General features: G+C 40.8%; 1 protein-coding gene across 1 annotated transcript in view; it reads left to right on the top strand.

The window, feature by feature from the left end:
- PCLO (piccolo presynaptic cytomatrix protein) overlaps window positions 1-21,204 on the top strand; it is a 283,861-nt gene that overhangs the window by 168,737 nt on the left and 93,920 nt on the right. Inside the window, exon 12 of the mRNA XM_033958826.1 lies at window positions 6,566-6,691. Within this exon, the coding sequence (XP_033814717.1) occupies window positions 6,566-6,691 (126 nt within the window). The remainder of the gene's footprint in view (window positions 1-6,565; window positions 6,692-21,204) is intronic.

Below are 21,204 nucleotides of genomic sequence, written 5' to 3'. Positions count from 1 at the left end.
TTTTTAAGTGAGGTACACTCTATTTGGATGGTGGTAAATTGGCATTGATGGTATCTGTAGATTTAAATTCTACATTTGATTTAGTAGATTATTTATTATTAATTGAATCTTTGTGAGATATTAATATAAAAGGGATAGTGTTCGAATGGTTTATATCTTTTTTTAAGTGATTGTCCATTTAGAGTGGCTTGTGGAGGTTTATCATGTAAAGCGAGACTACTAGAATTGGAGTACTGGAGGGTTCAGTCTTATCACCAATTCTATTTAACATATTAATATAAAGTCTAACAGGCAAATCACCTTATCCATCCAATATCAATTAGCAAAATGCTGGAACCAACTACTACTTACACTACGATCCTGTTTCCACTATCTCAGGTTCCGAAAGCTTTTAAAAGCATTTTTGTACCAAAACAGAGAGCCAGCCTGGAAGTAACTGAAATGGTAATCGTAAAGGCCCATTTCTAAACTGTCTACTGCAACTCCTGATGAGCCAATGATGTCCTATTTTGAGTTGCATTTTTTTGAGTATTGATTGTTGTTAGAATTAATGCTGTTTCTACTTGTCCTGATTTGTTTTAATATTTTATGTATGTAACCATTTTGTAAACCGTTTTGGTATAAAACGGTATAGAATTTTTTTAAATAAATAAATGCATTTGTAACTATGACCTAACTGCATTAATAGCTGTCCTGATCTACCTGTACTAGCAATTCTATTAAATGTCCCTGTCAAACTGTCCATTGTAACATCCTGAGTAACTGACCCAACCCCTTGTAATGTAATCCGACCTTGAACTGAATAGGTAAAGGCGGAATAGAAAACCTGATTAACATAACATATTCTTGAGTCCACTGGCGAGAAAAATACAGGAAGCTGGAGTAAGTACTTATATATGTGCAAATGACATCTTATTAGTCTATAAACTTTCTCCTGCTACGTTAGATGTGAATCCTAAGGCAATTGCTTGTTGTATTACAGGTGTTTTGAAGAAACCTCAAATTAAATTACTATTGGATCAAAGTGATATCAAGTTGATAATTTTAGATATTTACGGGCACTTAGTGGATTATAAGTTAACTTTTGAAGAACAATTATCAGCAGTTATTACTAAGGAATTTGAGGGTCTAAGACAGTTTAAAGCAATTTGGAGGTTTTTTAGGTGATGACTCTTTGCGCTCTCTTTTACATGTTGTATTATCATCCAGGGTAGATTTTGTAGGCCTAATGGCAGGGCAATTAAAACATTTAAAAACACTGCAAAATGCAGCTAATAGCTTATTAGGTGGATTGCATACTAAGAATCATGTGACTCCATTGTCTTTGAAATTTTATTGGCTGCCTATAACACTTTAAAATTGTAATTTGGCTCATAGAGCATTGTTTGAGTTGCAGCCTCCATATCTTTCTAATTTTATTTTATTTTATTCCTCTAATCGATTATGACAACTGAGTATGAGGGGGTGCTGAAACGTTCTCAGCCCAAGCAAGAAGAGAGTGATGTGGACATGGTTCAATCAATGATCAGAAACAATATCAAAACAGAGAATTTCATATCTGCAGATTGGCACTTAACACTTTTTTCAGCTCCAGAAGCAAAATAATGCTCAGCATCCCTTCATAGCTATACCTCACATTTCTAAGGCTCATCTTGCGTCTACTAGAGATTGTGCATTTTTTATTTGGCAACCACGTTATGAAATAGTTTGCCCTTAGATTTAAGAAAAGAACAGTTAGTAAAGTTTAAAAGACATTTGAAAGTGTATTATTTTCAATAAGAGGGACTGAAGTTCTTTGATGCTATCTGCTTTGTATATTTTGAAGAATACTTTTTTGTTTTTATAGACTTGAGTGATTGGACTTTTTGCTCTACTTGTTTTTAATGGAGCTCCTTTCTATATTTTTAATTGGATTATTATATAAACTGCTTTGATCATGTTATTTAGCTAAGCGGTATATAAAGAATTTTAATACACATAAACTTACTCCACTGTGCTTTAAAGAAGTGAGTACAGGGTGATGTACTTGTGGTGTAGAAAACCAGAAGTGAGATAGGCTGGTGTGTGAGTAGGAGAGAGACCTCAGGGCAATAACGAATGAGAATCCTGGGCGGGCTGGTAACCAATGTTACAAGCCAATATCAAAAGAATGCCAGGCCGGAGATGACTATTTTTCTGTAGCCGCTGTATTTTCAAAGGAGTTTCTTTGTAGGTGTTAGATGATGATATTAAGGTATCTATATTGTAATTTGTGGAGTAATTAGTGTAAGAGCTCATAAACCGTGCGTGAGAGATTAAGTGGTTTTCCCTCACTAAGAGTGCAGCTATACCACCAAGAAGCAGGAGACTCTAGCCCAAGAGATGATGAACTACAGGTCCCAAGATGCACTGGGCTCAGAAGCTCAGAGCTGAGCCACCTTAGAGGAGGTGGAACAATTATGCGGAGTCACAGAAGGGGAATATATGCTTAAGCCTGAGATCAAGTAGGAGAGGTCCCTGAGAGAGAGATATCTACCTTTCCTAGATGTAGGCTGAGATGGAGCATTGGAAAAGCCTTGGAAAAGGGATGACTTGGATCTGCTGGGCTATGGTAAGCCAACCTCATAATTTAAATATATTATCGAACTTATGTTGGGATTGATTAAAGTCCTGTGATTAAATGAAGACTGAAAAGAGGAATGAAGTAGGCCGCTGTCTAGGCCTACCTCGTAATGGAGACTCCACACACTATATACTGGTTTCAATAGGTATACATTTATTAACAAATCAGTAACAGCTTACAATTTCAAATCATTCAGCATATAATGGAACAGATGTGATCCTCAGGCCTGAGGGTCCTCTGATGTCTGTTCACCTTACTTCTGCTTATAGGCCTGGTTTTATACATTTCTTGGTGGTCAATACCACGTTAGCCTAAATCACATGATACATCTTTATTGGTTATTTTTCTTATACGTCAATACATAAGTAGATTCATTTATTGGCTTATCTATTTGTGTCATCTTATACGTCTGTTCAGTTTGCCGTAAGGCCTAACCCTTTCCTGCAAATGTCCTTTTCCCCTTACCATATATGCAATTCCGAGTCCAAAATTCCTTCTCTGCTGTGGTAACACATGATATATCTTGCTAAATAATGTTCTTGAGTACTCTGTTTTTCTGACCATGAGCTGTGTTCCTCTTTGCATAATATCCGGCCAGGTGCCATGCATCGGAATTTAAGTCTTGTTTCTTACAAGTTTTTGCTTACCATAGCTAACTCAGAAACAGAACATTTCTCAATCACTATAGGCCAGCTGGCAAGTGGGTTATGAAATATCTTTTACAGTTCATATACTGATTTATTAGAGCAAGAGGGAGGGGAGGGTTTTTTTCTCTTGTGAGGTCTGGTTACTTCACCTTTATCCAAAGGACTTGTTTTGCTTCACCTGTATCTCACCAGGTCTTCTTCTTCGTCTCATCCTCGGTTCCCTCTCAGGAACTAAATTAATGCTCTAAGAATTAAGCAATTGTTTTGCTTTCCCTGAGCCTGTGAGAAGAAGTTGCACCTTTTAAAGTGTTTTGTGTGACTGTTTAGGTGAATATGTACAGAGTTCCAGGAAAACCTGGACTGGACTCTGTCACCAGATGATAAGAAAATAGCTCTTTTCTTTCCTTATGTCATTCCCCCAGTCTCCTCTTCCTCAAGACCCTTCCTTTTCTCAGGCTTGGGAAGGGCATGTTTATATTCAGTTCATGCTCTTTTCACGGAAGTAAATGTATAGTATATAAGCACATGTTAACTCACACAGAGCCAGGCAGTAATTCAGAAGCCTATTATGTGATTGAAACACATTTTTGCACATGCAGAATAATGTTTAATCTAAGAAGAGTACCACTGCCTTTATCTTTCTTGTGAGGAAAGACATTTTTTTTATTCTATTTTACAGTCAATTCAGATTACTAATAGGACTTTTTGTTGAGGAAATGCAGGCCCTAAGGAAATTCAAAAAATGTATTGTAAAGTCAGTGCTAATTTATTTTTCTTTATAGATGACTGCAAAGACGGGAATTTTAAAAGGTATTTCTGCAGGAAACAGTGTCTTATATGCAGAAAGAGACTTTGACAGTTTGTCCTCCTGACATACAGGTCTAGTTATGGCCATGTGGTCTGTAGTCCTAAGGAGAGCGGCTTGGGAAGGGTTTTTGTACATACTTTTTGAAACACGAGTTTTCACAGAGGTGCAAATTTATACACAAAGTCCCTAGAGAGTCTTTCAAAGTAGCGATATGTGTATATTTTCATTTTGAAAATTTGCTGGTATCTGCAATGTTATACAATTAGACTCTGCGATCATGAACATACAATTGTAGCAATTATAAAGAGATATTACATAGATGAAGGTTGCACATCCCTCCGGGCTACTATGAAAGAATGATTCATTAATTTAATTATAAATAAGTTTCAAGTTTATTATTCTTTTGATATACTTCTTAGGTTGCCAACTAAGTGGTTTACAATCTTCATTCTTGGAAAGAAGAAGAGTAAAAAGGAAGTTACACTATTATAGAGCAAGGCAAAAATAAGAAGACGATAGGTTTTTTGGAGCCTCATTCATTTACCTCGATAGCAAGAAAATTCAGAATAAGGAGAACATTTCAGTTAAACACTTTTTTTTTTGCCAAAAAGGTAAGTCTTTGATAGGAAGGTTTCATATGAAGATGGAGTGGAATGTTGTTCCAGAGTGTTGGACCTATGATATAGAAAAAGTCACTGATAAAATCAAAGCTGATTGATGAAAGAAGGTGGCCACTAAAGATATGTAGATATCTAGTAGGCATGTAGAGAATGAAGAGGCAGCATAAAAATAATGGCAAAAGCCAGAAATGTTTATCTTATGTATTAAGGTAAGTATTTGAAGGGGATCCTAGATGCAGTGTTCCTTTTTAAATAATGGTGTCACATTTATTTATTCAATTTTCTCTACTGTTCTCTCAGAACAGTTTACATGAATGTATTCAGGTACTCAAGCAGAAGACAATGCAACAAACAACAAGCAAAACCACAGTGGAGGAGACGGAAAGACCAAAAATGTCAATGGTGTGTAAAAAGATACATTTATTAGGTAGTCAAGAGGCAAACTCAAGAATAATTTGATTAGGTAGCCAACAGGCGACTCAACACAGTTCATTTTTCGGTCACTAGGCCTGCATCAGGAGTCTATTATGTAAGATTGATGGATAAACAGAGCAACGTAGGCAGGACTGAAAATCTCTTCTTTCAAAACATTCTGTTATCTCCAATTCAATAAAAAGTGAAAATACATAACTACATACAAAAGTATTGCAAACAGCAAAAGCCAAGGAAAACCTGAATTCCTGACCCGAAAAAAAGCAACTTTGGTTTCTTAAAGTGAGTTCTCAAAACTTTTACTATATTTTTGTCTACAGAAAATGTGATTACGGTGCCAGCTCTTGTGGTAATATTATCATCTGAAGTTTTTAGGAAAGTAGTCAAATTAAACCCACTACCTTCTAAGGAGTCGAAACCTCCTTTGCCCTCTACCCACAAGAAATATGGTTGAAATTTCAGCACAGGGAATGGGAGGTTTTTCGTTTGTGCTAAGAGGACAGTGAAATCAGTGAATGAAAGGGAAAAGTTTTCAAAGGAGGTAAATATTCTAAGTACTTACCGAGAGATTCCCAGGCTGAGACCTTTCTTCCCTCAGCAGCTGAAATATGCATGGGGTTTCACAGGAAAAGAGTTGGAGAAGCTCTGTGAAGAAGGGACATACCCATTGTAGACATCTGTAACTCATCTTGGTTTTGGATTTGGAAGGGTGAGTAACTCGGTCCCAAATCCAAATGGAAATTAGGAATGTTACTCCAGAGCGGGCTGTAGGGACATTAAAAGAGAACCAGAAGTCAAGTGATCTGTGTAGAGAAAGCCAGCCACACTGTTTTTAACCTGATGTAGCATAATATACAGCCTTTAAAAATCAATACAGGGCACTTGTTTACACTCGCACTAAGAGCTACACACCACTTCATCACACCAAAGGTACCTTTTCATGGCATTTTTGCGTACTAGACTCTATTAAGTACCACCAAAGTGCTACAACATGTAACCCCAAGATGGCCGACAAAGGGTGGAGCATGGGTGTGGCACTAACCAACAGGTCACTTGATGCACTTAGAAGTGACCATTTAAACCTGTCATTGGTATGGTGTAAAGTTTTGATGTGTCATTGTGGATTTGTGGGAGGATTCTTTAACAACTTAGGCCTACTCAAGCGCCATTGTAGCACCTGGATCAAGGTACTAAGTCATAAAATTGCATCCATTGTTTGATTCTGCTGTCAATTATGTTATCACGTCTTCTGTGGCATGATCTCTCTATAATGTTTAAACATATAAGAATATTATTTAACTAATCAGACATTCTTCCCCCAGCTGCAGGTATAGTAAGTAAATCCATATCGATTTCTGAAATGTGCCCTTTTTGATATGTGCATATGTTCTGCTGTAGTGCTGAAACCCCCCAGTGCCTGCGTGGCTCATCAATGGTTATTTGTTTCATCATTCAGGCAATGGACTGGGAATTAGAGTTGTAGGTGGAAAGGAGATCCCAGGTAATCCAGGAGAAATTGGAGCTTATATTTCCAAGATCCTGCCAGGAGGAACTGCAGAGCAGACGGGAAAACTTATTGAAGGTAAATGATCAATAAAACACACCCAAGCAACTGTCTGCAATGGAATTTAGGGCTCCTTTTACAAAGGCGCGCTAAGCGTTTTAACGTGCGCTACAATACCGCACCCGCTAAACGTTAACGCTTCCATAGAGCTTGCATTAGTATTTTTCGTTTAGCACGTGGTTAGTGCATGCTAAAAATGCTAGCGTGTCACTGAAGAGTAAATTTATAAAGCAATTTTTGTACATAAACCCTTTTTTGCATGAAGATAATTACCTATGGTCTGACCCGGCAGAGGCACTGCTTATGTTCTTATGTTCTTTCTGTATGTAAGTGAAGATGTTGGCATGGATCCAGATACTGTTCCACAACACACTTGTAAGCATGGTCATGATGTCATCTGGGTGGAGTCAGAAAGTACCTGCCTAGTTCACCTGTGGGCGGCCAAAACCTTTCTCTTTCATGTTGTTTCCTGTGTCAACTGTGATTTATTTTCTTATCTTTGCAAATTCCTGATGCTGTTCAGCATTTTTTTATAATTATTATGTGCTCTGCCCAGAAATTGATTTTAAAATTTATTTACTGTCTAATAACTAGGTAAAGCTTGATAATGATTGGCTACAATTTTTTACAAAACTATAATCCCGTGTAAATCAATAGCGTATAAGAAAATAGTCCACTGGATCAATATAATTCAAATCCAACTGTTCGCTGTTTAGGACGCCTCAGCCCCACCACTCCACCACTGTAATATGTAATATTAAAATCAGGAGTCGGATGACAGCGGCAGCCCCGGGAGACCCTTGAAACAGCACTCGAGCAGTGCGAAACATGTCGGGTCTGGCTCCCAAGGTGGCTGAGATAAGTGCATATTTATACTTTTAGTAATTGCAGTATTAGCACTAAAAATTATAAGATTTAATAAAAAAATATTTAAAAATAAAATTAATAATGAAAAATTGATATATGGACTGCCGATGATGAGGCACCACACAGCCTTCCCGCTGTTATAAAAAACATATTACAGTGGTGGAGTGGTGGGGCTGAGGCGTCCTAAACAGTGAACAGTTGGATTTGAATTATATTGATCCAGTGGACTATTTTAATAACTAGGTAAGCAGGATACAAATTAATAAATGGAATGTAAATGTAATTTATGGGAATGTTCTTTGTATTCAAGTTTTTTTCTGGCCATTTTGTTGATTTCTCAGCTTCCAGTAGTAGTAAATATGGTGCACATGTTTTGGAAATTGCACACTGTGTGAAAAAGGACTTGCAAAGGGCCAAATTCAATAAACGGCATCCCGCTAGGCATCCTACCACTGCCTAAGCAGCCAACCAGGATGTACATCTAAAAAAATCAAGCCGAGGCAGGTTGCCTACACTGCAGGCATCAGTCGGGAGTGCAGGGAGACGCCTAGGGACGCTTAAACTGGGCATGGGAGTGGTTTCACCCAGAAGTGGCCTTAGGTGAACTTAAGCAGCCCTAGGTGTCTGCCTAGGGCCGCGATAGGCGCCTGAAATTTCAAATAGACGCGACCACTAAACTGATTGCGGCAAGGAAATCTCCCTAATGCGATCAGATGAGCGGCTGTTTCAGGAAACACCCGAATCCCACCCCAAATCAGCCTGCAAGAGGGATGCCTACTCCCTCCCGGCGGCACCCCGAACACCCCCCACACTGTCCATGGCAGGAGGAATGACCAATCCCTCCTGCCGCAAACCCTCCCCCCCAACAATGTCAAAAACAGAGGTAACAGGTGTGTAAGGTAAGAGGGTTATTGTCCAGAGAGAATTTAGCCAAGAAGTTGTTTATCACAATTCTGAGCTAATGGAGGGCCGAATAGTAAGAAAAGATGCACCATCTAAAGTTGAATTAGCTTATCCGACTAAACTGACATCAGCTCTCATGATGTGGCACGCTGAAGTTTTAACAATGAAAAAAGATAGATTTAAAAGACCTCTGAACTAATGGAAAACAAGAAAATGGGTGGGCATTAAATAGTCCTTGGCAAAACCATTCGGCTGAAAAAATCTACAATAAAAAAAACTGCGATCAAATGGTAATAGGGCATCTAAAATATTTTTCAGACCAGCACCAAAAGCTAACCACTCAGTATATTGACTGCCGCATCCCAACCTTCATTACCGTAGCACCAGGAAATAGGACTTCACTTTATCTCGGTCTCTGTTGAATCCTTTACGATTTGTAATGCTCAGCTCAAGTTTTGAGAATTTATAGTGTCTATTTTGCATATCTTCTCCTTCTGTAAATTGTCTCCGTTGGTTTCCATAGCCCAGAGCTGAAAGCTTTTCCTTATGGAAAATGTGACTCGAGTTGTCAAACCGAATGCACAAAAATAAAGCCGGATGTTCACAGCTGTGTTGTAAGATTATTCAGAAACAAACAAATCAAACAGCCTTATCAGCTGGCGGGACGTGAGCCCCATATTGTTGCGTTCTGCTGCTTCACTAATTTGTCTTTGGAATTAGCAGAGGTTGGTATTGGCAACGTGTCAGTAGGCAAGGCTGGACAAAGAGAGTAATTGCGCATTGAGAAAAGTGCATTCAGTTTTAGAACTGCAGTTTTCACATCTTAAAACAAGGCTCAAGAGCTAGGCATATGTGCAGTTTATTTTAATCATACTGCGGCACAATTGTTAAGTCTGAGTTTGGTTTCAAGTTCTCTAGACACTATTCAGTGTCAGCGCCCACATAGCTGAGCAGGTAAAAGGGTGTACGTAAAGGTATAGTTAAGAGAGTACTTAAGCTCTGGAACGCGTTGCCAGAGGATGTGGTAACAGCAGATAGCGTAGCTGGTTTTAAGAAAGGTTTGGACAAGTTCCTGGAGGAAAAGTCCATAGTTTGTTATTGAGAAAGACACGGGGGAAGCCACTGCTTGCCTTGGATCGGTAGCATGGAATGTTGCTACTCTTTGGGATTCTAGAATCTTGTTAGTCTTTGGGATTCCGGAATCTTGGGATTCTTTGGGATTCTGCATGGAATGTTGCTACTCCTTGGGATTCTAGAATCTTGTTAGTCTTTGGGATTCCGAAATCTTGGGATTCTTTGGGATTCTGCATGGAATGTTGCTACTCCTTGAGTTTTGGCCAGATACTAGGGATCTAGATTGGCCACTGTGAGAACAGGCTACTAGGCTTGATGGACCATTGGTCTGACCCAGTAAAGCTATTTTTATGGTCTTAAGATACATAAAGGTTCATTTGGCACTTTTCTGTGGGTACAATCAAAGCGGTTTGCATATATTATACGAAGGTAGTTTATTTTTCCCAAGTGGGCTTACAATCTAAGTTCAGAACCTGGTTGAACTTAAGACAGCTTCAAAGCAGTCTTAAATTCACCTAATTACCATTGTGGGCTCTGGCTCAATATTGGCAAGGAGTCACATAACTTTTTACATGGTTCTACCGCACCCCCCCCTCCCCCCCACGATCCCTTTCCCACCCACCCAAAACAGCCCTTCTCCTTCTGATTCCTCAACCCCAAATCCTACTTCCCCCAGCAAGTGTCAAATCCCTTCCCATTCCCCAGTCCGGATAGGCTTCCATGCTTCTACCTAGGTTCCCTGGTGGTCCAGTGGGGGCAAGAACAAACCCCATTTATCCCTGACCGTAGAGGCAGCCACAGCAAAATGGCTGCCACAGACACTAGCAACTGCCTGGCAGTACTTGTTAGCATAATTAGGGGCAGGAGGAAGTAGGGTTCACTCCTACCCCATCGCCTCACTAGACGGATGCTAATACGTGGAGTTAACAGCAAAATAACTTATCTTAATGGTAGCCCAGATTGATAACTTCCCCCCTTCATCAAAGAGAAAAGTCCCTAGAAATCAAAATCCCTGCTATCTGTAATCAAAGTGAAGCAAGTCTAGGACAATCGTGCCATTGTGGCATCACAGATGAGGTTGACTCTTATTGGTGGAATGAGGCATTATGACATCACAATCTCAGCTCAGGTTCCTCTCCTGCCCTTTTGAATATCGGGCTCACAGGGTAAAGAAACAATTCCCACAATCTTGGGCGCTTTATGCTCTACCTCTTGTTTCTTCTCTTATACAGAATCGTCTCTCCTCTCTTTTGTGGGAAACCTTTGAGTTCTACTCTATATTTTGCAGATTGCAGTATGTCTAATGCAACCAGATTTCTCACCATCAGGTTTGGTGGCCAGAAAAGCTCCCTAAACCTGTATTTTAGTGTTCTTAAGAGCTAATCCTTTTCTTTAGCATTCTCAACAATGAGACGTTACTGTTTACTTCCTCTTGCAGGCTTAAGCTACTTTATGTCTGTTCCAACTGAGGTTAAAGCTTGCAGATCACATGTGTCGACTAAAGAACGATGAAACATTTTTAACTGTTAATTAATATGCATGACAGTGCCAGCAGCAATCTGTCTAATTGTAACGGCTTAACCTCAGATGGCCAGGAGAATAAGCCAAAAGAATTGCACCTGACTGATGATCCTGTAGGCCTTCTTCTAGAAGAAGAAACCCTGAAAGTAAGGTACAGTTTCTGTCAATCCCTGGGCAGCAGATTTTTTGTTGAAAAATTTATTGCAATGCTGCCTGGAAGAAAAGATAATTCTTGGGCCTTTGGTACACATTTAACTGAATGTGATCAAGATGAAACTGAAGAGACAAATGAGAGCACAACTGCCAGTAGTGGGCCTGCAAGAATGTGATTTCTTTTGACAATAAAGAGTATAGGTTAGACCTGGGGTAGGCAATTCCGGTCCTCGAGAGCCGGAGCCAGGTCAGGTTTTCAGGATATCCCCAATGAATATGCACTGCCTCCTTGAAATGAAAAATCTATCTCATGCATATTTATTGTGGATATCCTGAAAACCTGACCTCGAGGACCGGAATTGCCTACCCTTGGGTTAGACCATTCCACTACCTGCAAGTCTTCGAACGTAGTCTACATTCTAATATATAGTTGTAACAAATTATATGTAGGCAAAACAACTAGACCACTGAATGTAAGGGTTAATAAACACAGGTCAGCAATTACCACCAGAAAAACAGATGCCCCGTTAGTCCAGCACTGGACAGAATTTTGACTGTTTTAAAGTGTTCGCAATTGATATGGTGTCACTGGGAAGCAGAGGGGAGGGGGGATTTGAAGAAATATCTGGTCCAGCGCGAGTAGCGTTGGATCTATCGCTTGTATTCCCTTGAACTAACTGATTTGAATTGAGCTGTGGAATGGAAGATACTTTTTTGAAGACGTTTTTTTAAGGGGGTGGTCGCAATTCTGGTTTTCTCATATGTCCAAGTTCGTTGATTGGATGAATAGTTTGAGACATATGGATTTTTTGGTTGAATTTTGGTGACTTGGGTATAAGGGGTTATTATTTCTGTTCTTTTAATAGGGAACTGATAGATCTAGGGTTCTAGTTGTGCATAGATGTATAATTGAGAAGTGGCTGGTTGATAAGAGGTCTTAGTGTTGTCCAATGAGTGGTCATTCTGTAGAAACATAGAAACATGATGACAGTTAAAGGCCACATGGCCCATCCAGTCTGCCCATCCACAGTAACCATTATCTCTTCCCAAGGTTTTCTTGAATTCAGACACAGTCTTTGTCTCCACCTTCCAGACTAGCACAAAACCAATTTCTAGGACACGAACACAAGTTGATGGCACCTAAGTAACTGTGCAAATAGGAAATATTTAATAACTTAATAGGTGCTGTGGCAAGAGTTACTTAGGCACATAAATGAGGTCAGACAGAACAGCACAACTTGTGTCCCCCTCACCTACAGCAAAAAATACAACTAGCTTCTTGAGATGCATCAGCAAAAGGACCTATTAACCGGTAGCATGGTGTAGCCACACCTCACTTCATTTCAGAAAAGATATAGCAGAATTAGAAAAGGTACAGAGAAGGGTGACAAAAATAATAAAAGGGATGGGACGACTTCCCTATGAGGAGAGGCTGAAGCGTCCAGGGCTCTTCAGCTCAGGGGGATATGATAGAGGTCTATAAAATAATGAGTGAAGTGGAAAGGGTAGATGTGAATCGCTTGTTCATTCTTTCCAAAAAATACTATGAAGCTACTATGTAGAAGATTTAAAACAAACCTGAGAAAATATTTCTTCTCACAACATGTAATTAAACTTTAGAATTCGCTGCCAGAAAATGTAGTAAAAGTAGTTAGCTTAGCAGGATTTAAAATAAGGTTTGGATAATTTCTTAAAAGTCCATAAGTCATTATTAAGATGGACTTGGGAAAATCTGATTATTTTTAGGATAAGCAGCATAATATCTGTTTGGGATCTTGCCAGGAACTCGTGCCTTGGGTTGGCTACTGTTAGAAACAGGATGCTGGGCTTGAAGGACCTTCGGTCTGGCCCAGTATTGCAATTCTCTTATGTTCTTATGACATCCCAATTTCCTGTCACAGTATCTTACTGAAGAGGGTTGTTGTTCATTTTTTGTTGGCTATTAATGGAAAGCAACTCAGACCTTTGACAGTGATCACTTTTCATCAGTCAGTTCCCGGACACTGAGAAGGAAAGGATGTAGAACAGTGGGAAGCATGCTGACAGTCTGTGTTTCTGCGCAATGCCCAAAGCATGAACACTCATGGCAAGCTGTAATTGTTCCTGAAATCTGTTATTGATGTCAGTGCCAAATGTTATAGCTTTTTACGGTCTCTTGGAATCTCTCCTGGCCTGGAATGATAGTATTTACGTGATGATAAAAACATGTGCTTCAGATCTCGCCAGCTGTTTTAATTGTTGAAGAAAGTAAACGTGTCTTTGTTTGGAACAACTTTTTCTCTTTTTGATTATATCAATAACCACTGAATGAATTTGGTTGATATCTGGCTTAAAATTCTCGCTATTTCCCACAGACTCTAATTTGAATTGAATGAGCGTCTTTATCAAGCTCCAAAGAGGAAGGACTGCCTGCTCTGTATTTGTATATGTTTCATGAAATTCATACTCGCTGAAGGCCTTGCTTTTACCTGCAGTTTTGCTGTATCATTACTTCTGAACTCGTCAAAAATGCTGGGCAAAATTCTACTAAGGTCTAGAATTCTGGACACCTAGATATCTCTCCTTCCTCTTTGTTTTCTTTTCTCAGTCCCTTCTTCCTGTTCTGTCCCCTCCCACCTCATCTGTCCTCTCATTCATATTGCCTCTGTTCCCTCCCCCCCCCCCCAAACTGCAGTTCCCTTAGCTCGAGAGTGTGCAGTCAATGACTGAAATCTTCTCCTACAGGATTTGAATATTTCTCTTAGTACTGGTGAACCTAGCCCCAAGATGTGCCCGAGACAGTAGACAGTGAAGCGGTTTACACAAGGCCATAGTGGTATTTGAATCTTGGCTTTTCTGCTTTGCAGCCGGCTGCTCTCCATTTGGCATTTATTATAAGCTTACTTGTACACTGTTAGCCATTACCTTGTGCATACTCACCAGCCTTTAGGGCCTGATTCTGGAAGTATTGCAAAACAGTCTTGCCACGTGTCAATCACCGGCAGGCACTGCGTCTAGAATCGCGCCTTAAAAGTAGGTCAGCATTTTAAAGGCCTACATTTAAGGCGTCAGTCTTGCTCCTACAGAGGCACATAGGGACACCTGCTAATGAATAAGGTCACTTCCATTGCAAACCACGCCCACGCTTGCCTTAGGCATCTGTAGGCCTCCCTATGCACGAGACAGGCACCTAAGAACGGAAGCTGCATTAAAAAAAATAATGTGTGTCCTGATTGGTTCGTTAGACGTCGATAGGACCCCTACCACAACCTAACTTCAGGACACCGTATGGAGAATTTGGCCCTTCAAGTTCTCATGCACAATCATTAGCAGATATGTTTGCTTACATGTTGAGGGGGGGGGGGGGGCAACTTGTAGTAATCTATAGTATCTTATAGCTTTTTTAGTGCACCTGTGTACTGTCACAGGAAAGACCCTGTGGCTACCAGCAGTCACCCAGAAGAGCAGGCAGCAGGTAGACTACTAGCTGTGCCACCACCACTCTGTGCCTAAGCCTAGACTCAAGCAGGGAGAGGTGTCTCACTCAACTGGGGCACTGAGAAAGGAACATGTCCAGTCAGATGCCTATCTTTCTTTTTCTAGGCAGGTGCCTAATAAGCCAAAGTCAGTGTAGGGAGACTCCTGTAACACAGGAAAAGGTAAACCTAAGGTTGCTGGTATTAGGCAGCAATCAGGTTTTAAACAGGCTCACAAGCCTAAGGAAGCAGCTCATACCTGAGCCTAGCCTTCACTACCCTAGTAGGGCTGAGCAGGAGCAGCTTCAAAGATGAAGGAAGCACATCCTGAACTAGCGAATGAGGAAGACTTTAGGTCTCTGTGCTCTGATAATGTAATGTAAGTGAATGATGAAGAGCCTGTGGACTTGATGAGGGCTATTTAGCAGATTCTCCTACAGACTCAGTGATGGAAGTTTAAAAGTGCTAAAGGATTGAAGGTTTACTTGCTGAAGAGGAAGCAATAGGAGTTAAAAGTTATATACCTGGTAACAAGTTGTCGCTAGCTGGGGTCTGCAGAACAGTTGCGGCCCACCCTGTCTGAGGCCCCCCCCCCCCAGCACTGCACAGGGATGACACCTTGAGTCAAAATGGCTTGAATGGATTTATTGTCTAGGTCTTTCAAGACAAAGCAAAAATATTTCCCAGAAAAACAATAAGCAATTTTCAATAAAACAAAATGCTTGAAGCACACCACAGGCTTTTCACAGCAGCAAAATTGCCACGCCTTGGCTGAAGTAAAACCACATTTGTTTCAAGGCTTTTCCCCCAAACTTTCAGGCAGATAAAGAAAGCTAGTTTGCAGTTGCTTCTGATGGGGAAAGAGAACAAATCATCCAAAATTAGTTCACAGCAATGTCCCATAAGCTAATTTCATTGTTCCTTCCAGTTCTCAAAATGGAGAGACAAAATAAACAACCAAAAAAACAACAACTTTTGCAGCAAAAAGAATAGGCTTCTTGCACAGTTCAAACAGTTCTCGATTCCCTTAATCCCCACAGCCCTAGGGTGCTGGAAAAAACACAGTTCAAAAAGGAACCTTCTCACCTCCAGCACCTATAGGTCACTTCCTGGTTTAAACTTCCAAAAAACCAACAGGTAGGTCCACTTTAGACAGCATTGTTAGATCTCCATTTGCCCTGGAATCTCCTTCTCAGAAATGAACTCCTCTTCTATTGCCACACCTTCTGAAGCATTAATCAGCTCCAATTCTGGCCTGTGGAAATCATCCTCCAGCTTAAGCATTTCCCAATCCTCACTAGGGTTCAACTGGGCTCCACCATCAGGCAAGTTCAAAGGCTGTCTCCTCCCTCTGCTCAGTAAGGAGCTCCTTTTTATCTCTAGAGAAAGCCCACCAACTCCTGGAATGGGACAAGGTTCTCACTGGCTCCCCTTCAGGCTAGTCAGTAAATTACTACTAGTTTTATTCGAATGGAAATATGCCTGAGCTCATACTTTTCCTGCCTATAGCCTGTTGCAAACCAGCAGCAGTGCTGGAATGTCACAAAGTACTAAAGCTGCTAACCAAGCCATAAAGTACTAGCTGTGGGATAGAGCTCTTACTAAAGAATAAAAGGACTGGATTCTAATTGCATGCTAAGTTGCAAGGCAGAAGACGTATCTTTTGATAAGCTGTGGGAAGAATGCAAATGTGATATAACCTGCCTAAACAGACGTATAATAATAATAACCCTTTTTTTTTTTTTTTGAACCCTGAATGGGATTGGGTGGGATTACTACATCTAGTGATTTTGGGTGGGTTTGAATCCCAAGCTATTGAGCTGTGATAGCCAGCAGTGCTCCATAGTGCTATCAGGTTTCATCCTATGACCTATGAACTGTGGAAGTATATTTGCTTAAACTGGGAAGATTCCAGAATAGCAAAAGACTAAGAAGGTGCTGGTTTGCCATTCTTTCAAGAAATTACTGGTCTGGACTAACCGAAATGCCAGAGCCAAAGTGTGGTTAAAAGTAATTGCACAGAAGAAAATATTTTTTGTTTTGTGGAAAAAAAGAAAGCACTTTAATCAGTGCAGTGAACTGAAGCTGTTTTTGCATTAGGACCCAAGTATCGGAGAAGGTCCAGTTTTGAACTATTGCAAAGCAGTAATTTGCTCAAATAAAAGCACTTGTTTGAGAAAGAAGCTATACAGTACCAGACTCTCTGTCACCTCCAAATATCCGCTCGGTTTGGCTTATGAGCTGGGTAAAACAGGCTGGTCTCATGCAACCAAGTCCTACACCCAAGGCACCCATTGACTTTCACTTCTTCTGTTGATCATTGGGAGAAGCACATATGCTTTAAGACTTTGCAAATGACAGAAAGGAACATGAATTTTTATTCAAATTTGGCTTGCATTCTCTTTACTCTATTAGAATCTAATTTCGAAGTATTTTTTAGATGAAGTCTAACCTTCTGGAATTGGAGTTAGTTCAGATATGAGTTTTAAGATGGTCCACCCTGGTTGCTAAATCTTACTATTCTATCTGCTGACAGATGCTTTATTACCGGAAGAAGGAAATCAATTACATTGTTTTGATCGTGCCGAAGAGATTTCATTGACGCAAGATTATCTTGACTGTTAATAAAATGTGTTTCAGCAAAGAGACAAAAGACTTACTCTACATTGTAGAATAATGTGTTTTTCTGCCGGAGAGTTCACAGAGTCATAAAGTCTGACATAGATGAATTACAGAAAAGTGATTATAGTAATTGGTTTCTCTTGGTTTATGTTAGTACACTGGGATTAAAATAAAGAAGAGACTTGATCTGAACCCTTTTTATATTGATTTCACTATTCCATATTCAATAAACTTTTCAACATTTTGTTTCTCTGTTAAATTCACCCGTTTAGCACAAATATGGAAGACTTAGTTCACCGCCCCTGTTACACCACTGACTATCCGTTTTTTTAGATGAGTGAAGACATTTCTGTTTCAAAAATATCTGTTGTTTGGAAACTGAATGTATGAAAGGGTGCTGAAAAGTTCTCAGCCCAACCAAAACAAGAATGAGGTAGATATGGTTCAATCAATGATCTGAAGCCATGCCAAAACAGAGAATTTGGTTTCTGCAAATTGGCACGTAATGAAATAAGATAACACAGTGGCAAAATGACGCCCAGAATTTAGGAAGGTGGTTGGTTGCGCTGAGAACTTTTCAGCGCCCCCTCGTAGGCTCTGTTTGGATTTATTGTTAAAATGGAGTGCTTTTGGAGGGGCATAATCGAAAGAGAAGTCTAAGTCCATTTTCATCTAAGTCGCAAGTCGTCCAAAGTAAAAAACAGCCTAGGACACATTTTCAAAAAATACGTCCCAAAATTTTTTTGTTTCAAAAATCGCCTAACTATACGTCCTGCCAATCTGATTGTCCAAGTCGCTAAATCGTCCATCTTTATACCACATTTTTGTCCAACTTTTCATCCAAGTCAAAAACACATAGAACAGGCCCTGTTGAACGTGGGAGGGGTCTGCAAAGTGATGGACTGAACACCCAGACATGTCACCTAAATAGTGGGGTACCTTACAGGGCACTGCTGTGAACTTCACAAAAAGGGTGCCATGTCTTCTCCTCACTACAGCTCCCTTATAGGTCACGATGAGCCCCCCAAACCACCTCCAGAATCCCCTAGACCCACTTATCTACCACCCTAATAGCCCTTATGGCTGCAGGAGCCACTTATATGTCAGTAGAAAAGGGTTTTAGGGTGTATAGGGGAGTGCACATGTTTAAATATCAATGCAGTGATTACAGGGGCCTATGGGCATGGGTCCTCCTCTCCATAAGTCCCTAACCCACCCTCAAGATGGTTTAAGCCACCTCTGTGCTGGACGACTAGGCTTTCCTATGCCAGGCTGCCTGATGATGATGGTCTGGAGGCTGAATTTTAAAGGTGTGATTAATATTTTTATGGGGGGAGTCGGTGATCACTGGGGTAGTGTGTGGGTGTCTGTTTGCAGTGCTTATTTGGTGACTTTAGGTGGGTTTTTGTGACTTAGGACCATGTTTTACATGGTCTAAGTCATAACATTCAAGTTCCATCGATCCTGGGATGTATAACTTTCGGTTATACATGCTGTACGACTCATCATGGGTTAAATTACCAGGAAGAAATGGATTCAATATAAAATTGGGACTGTACTATCCACCTGGACAAACAGAAGCAAACGACAAAGAGCTGGAAGCAGAATTGAGGCGAGAATGCAAAAACGGAAACATGATGGTAATAGGGGACTTTAACTTCCCCAGGATAGACTGGAGTATTGGAAACTCAAACTGCACGAGGGAAACAGAATTCCTAGAGGCTGTGAGGAACTGCTTCATGGAACAGGTCGTCAAGGAACCAATAAGAGAGAATGCCACTCTCGACCTAATCCTCAGCGGGCTAGGGGGACCTGCAAAAGAAGTGGAAGTAGTAGGACCACTAGGAAACAGCGACCACAACATGATCCAGTACAAATTAGAAGTAGGAACATCAAAAGGGAAGAGAACCACAGCGACAACGCTCAACTTCAAGAAAGGGAACTATGACGCTATAAGAGCAATGGTGAGAAAGAAACTCAGAAACAGCTCAAGAAAAACAGACCGTGGAGAAAGCCTGGTCCCTATTTAAGGACACGGTGCAAGAAGCACAGAATCTGTACATCCCCAGTTTTAGAAAAGGGTGCAAAAAAATTGAACAAAAGACCCGGTATGGATAACCAATGAAGTGAAGAAGACGATAGGAGATAAGAAAAAATCATTCCGAAAATGGAAAAAGAACCAAACCGGGGAAAACTGGAAGGAACACAGGAAACACCAAAAAGAATGTCACCGAGTGATCAGGAGAACGAAAAGAGAATACGAAGAGAGAATGGCCGGGGAAGCAAGAAATTTCAAATCGTTCTTCAGATACGTTAAAGGGAAGCAGCTGGCAAGGGAGGAAGCAGGACCGTTGGATGATGGAGACAGAAAGGGAGTGGTAAAGGAGGAAAAAGAGGTAGCTGATAGGTTAAACAAGTTCTTCTTGTCAGTCTTCACAAACGAGGACACATCCAATATACCAGAACCCGAAGAGATCTTCAATAGAGACCAAGAAGAAAAACTGTCGACAATAGAAGTAAGCCATGAGGATGTCCTCCAACAAATAGATAGACTGAAAAGTGACAAAACAATGGGCCCGGACGAAATCCACCCAAGGGTATTAAAAGAACTAAGAAACGAAATAGCGGAAATACTCCAACGAGTTTGCAACCTATCCTTGAAAACTGGGGAGATCCCGGAGGACTGGAAAATAGCAAATGTTACACCTATCTTTAAAAAGGGATCGAGAGGTGACCCGGGAAACTACAGGCCGGTAAACTTGACTTTAGTTCCGGGCAAGATGGTAGAAGCACTGATAAAAGACAGCATCTGTGAGCACATAGGAAAAAATGGACTAATGAAAGTGAGCCAGCATGGCTTCTGCAAGGGAAGATCGTGCCAAAAGAACTTACTACACTTCTTTGAAGGGATAAACAGCCAGATGGACAAAGGGGAACCCATAGACATCATTTATCTCGACTTCCAAAAAGCCTTTGACAAGGTACCCCATGAGCGGCTACTCAGGAAGCTGTGGAACCACGGGGTGGAAGGGGACGTACACAGATGGGTTAAACACTGGTTGGCAGGCAGGAAGCAGAGGATTGGAGTGAAGGGACTCTACTCGGACTGGAGGAGGGTCACGAGCGGTGTTCCGCAGGGGTCGGTACTCGGACCACTGCTGTTCAATGTATTTATAAATGACCTGGAAACAGAGACAAAGTGTGAAGTTATAAAATTTGCGGATGACACTAAACTCTGTAGCAGGGTTAGAACCCATGGAGGAATGTGAAGACCTATAGAGGGACCTGAACAAATTGGAGGAGTGGGCGAATAAATGGCAGATGAACTTCAATGTAGAGAAATGCAAGGTCATGCATATAGGGATGTTCAGCTTCAAAATGGGGGGATTAGTACTAGGAGAAAGTAACCTTGAAAAAGACTTGGGTGTGCTGGTGGATACAACAATGAAGTCAACGGCACAATGCTCAGCAGCCTCAAAGAAAGCAAACAGAATGTTGGGTATTATTAAGAAGGGTATCACAACCAGAACGAAGGAAATCATCATGCCGCTGTATCGCGTGATGGTGTGAGAGCATCTGGAATACTGTGTACAATATTGGTCACCGTACCTAAAGAAGGACATGGCGATACTTGAGAGGGTTCAGAGAAGAGCAACAAGAATGATAAAAGGTATGGAAAAGCTTTCATACGCAGACAGGTTGGAAAGGCTGGGGCTCTTCTCTCTGGAGAAACGGAGACTCAGAGGAGACATGATAGAGACATACAAGATCATGAAAGGCATAGAGAAGGTGGAGAGGGACAGATTCTTCAGCCTATTGGGAACCACAAGAACAAGGGGGCACTTGGAGAAATTGAAAGGGGACAGGTTTAGAACCAATGCTAGGAAATTCTTTTTCATTCAGAGGGTGGTGGACACCTGGAATACGCTTCCAGAG

This window comes from Geotrypetes seraphini, chromosome 9, assembly GCF_902459505.1.
Source record: "Geotrypetes seraphini chromosome 9, aGeoSer1.1, whole genome shotgun sequence".
Taxonomy (NCBI): Eukaryota; Metazoa; Chordata; class Amphibia; order Gymnophiona; family Dermophiidae; genus Geotrypetes; species Geotrypetes seraphini.
Note: the sequence above shows the minus strand (reverse complement) of the source record. Positions and strands in the feature narration are given on the sequence as shown.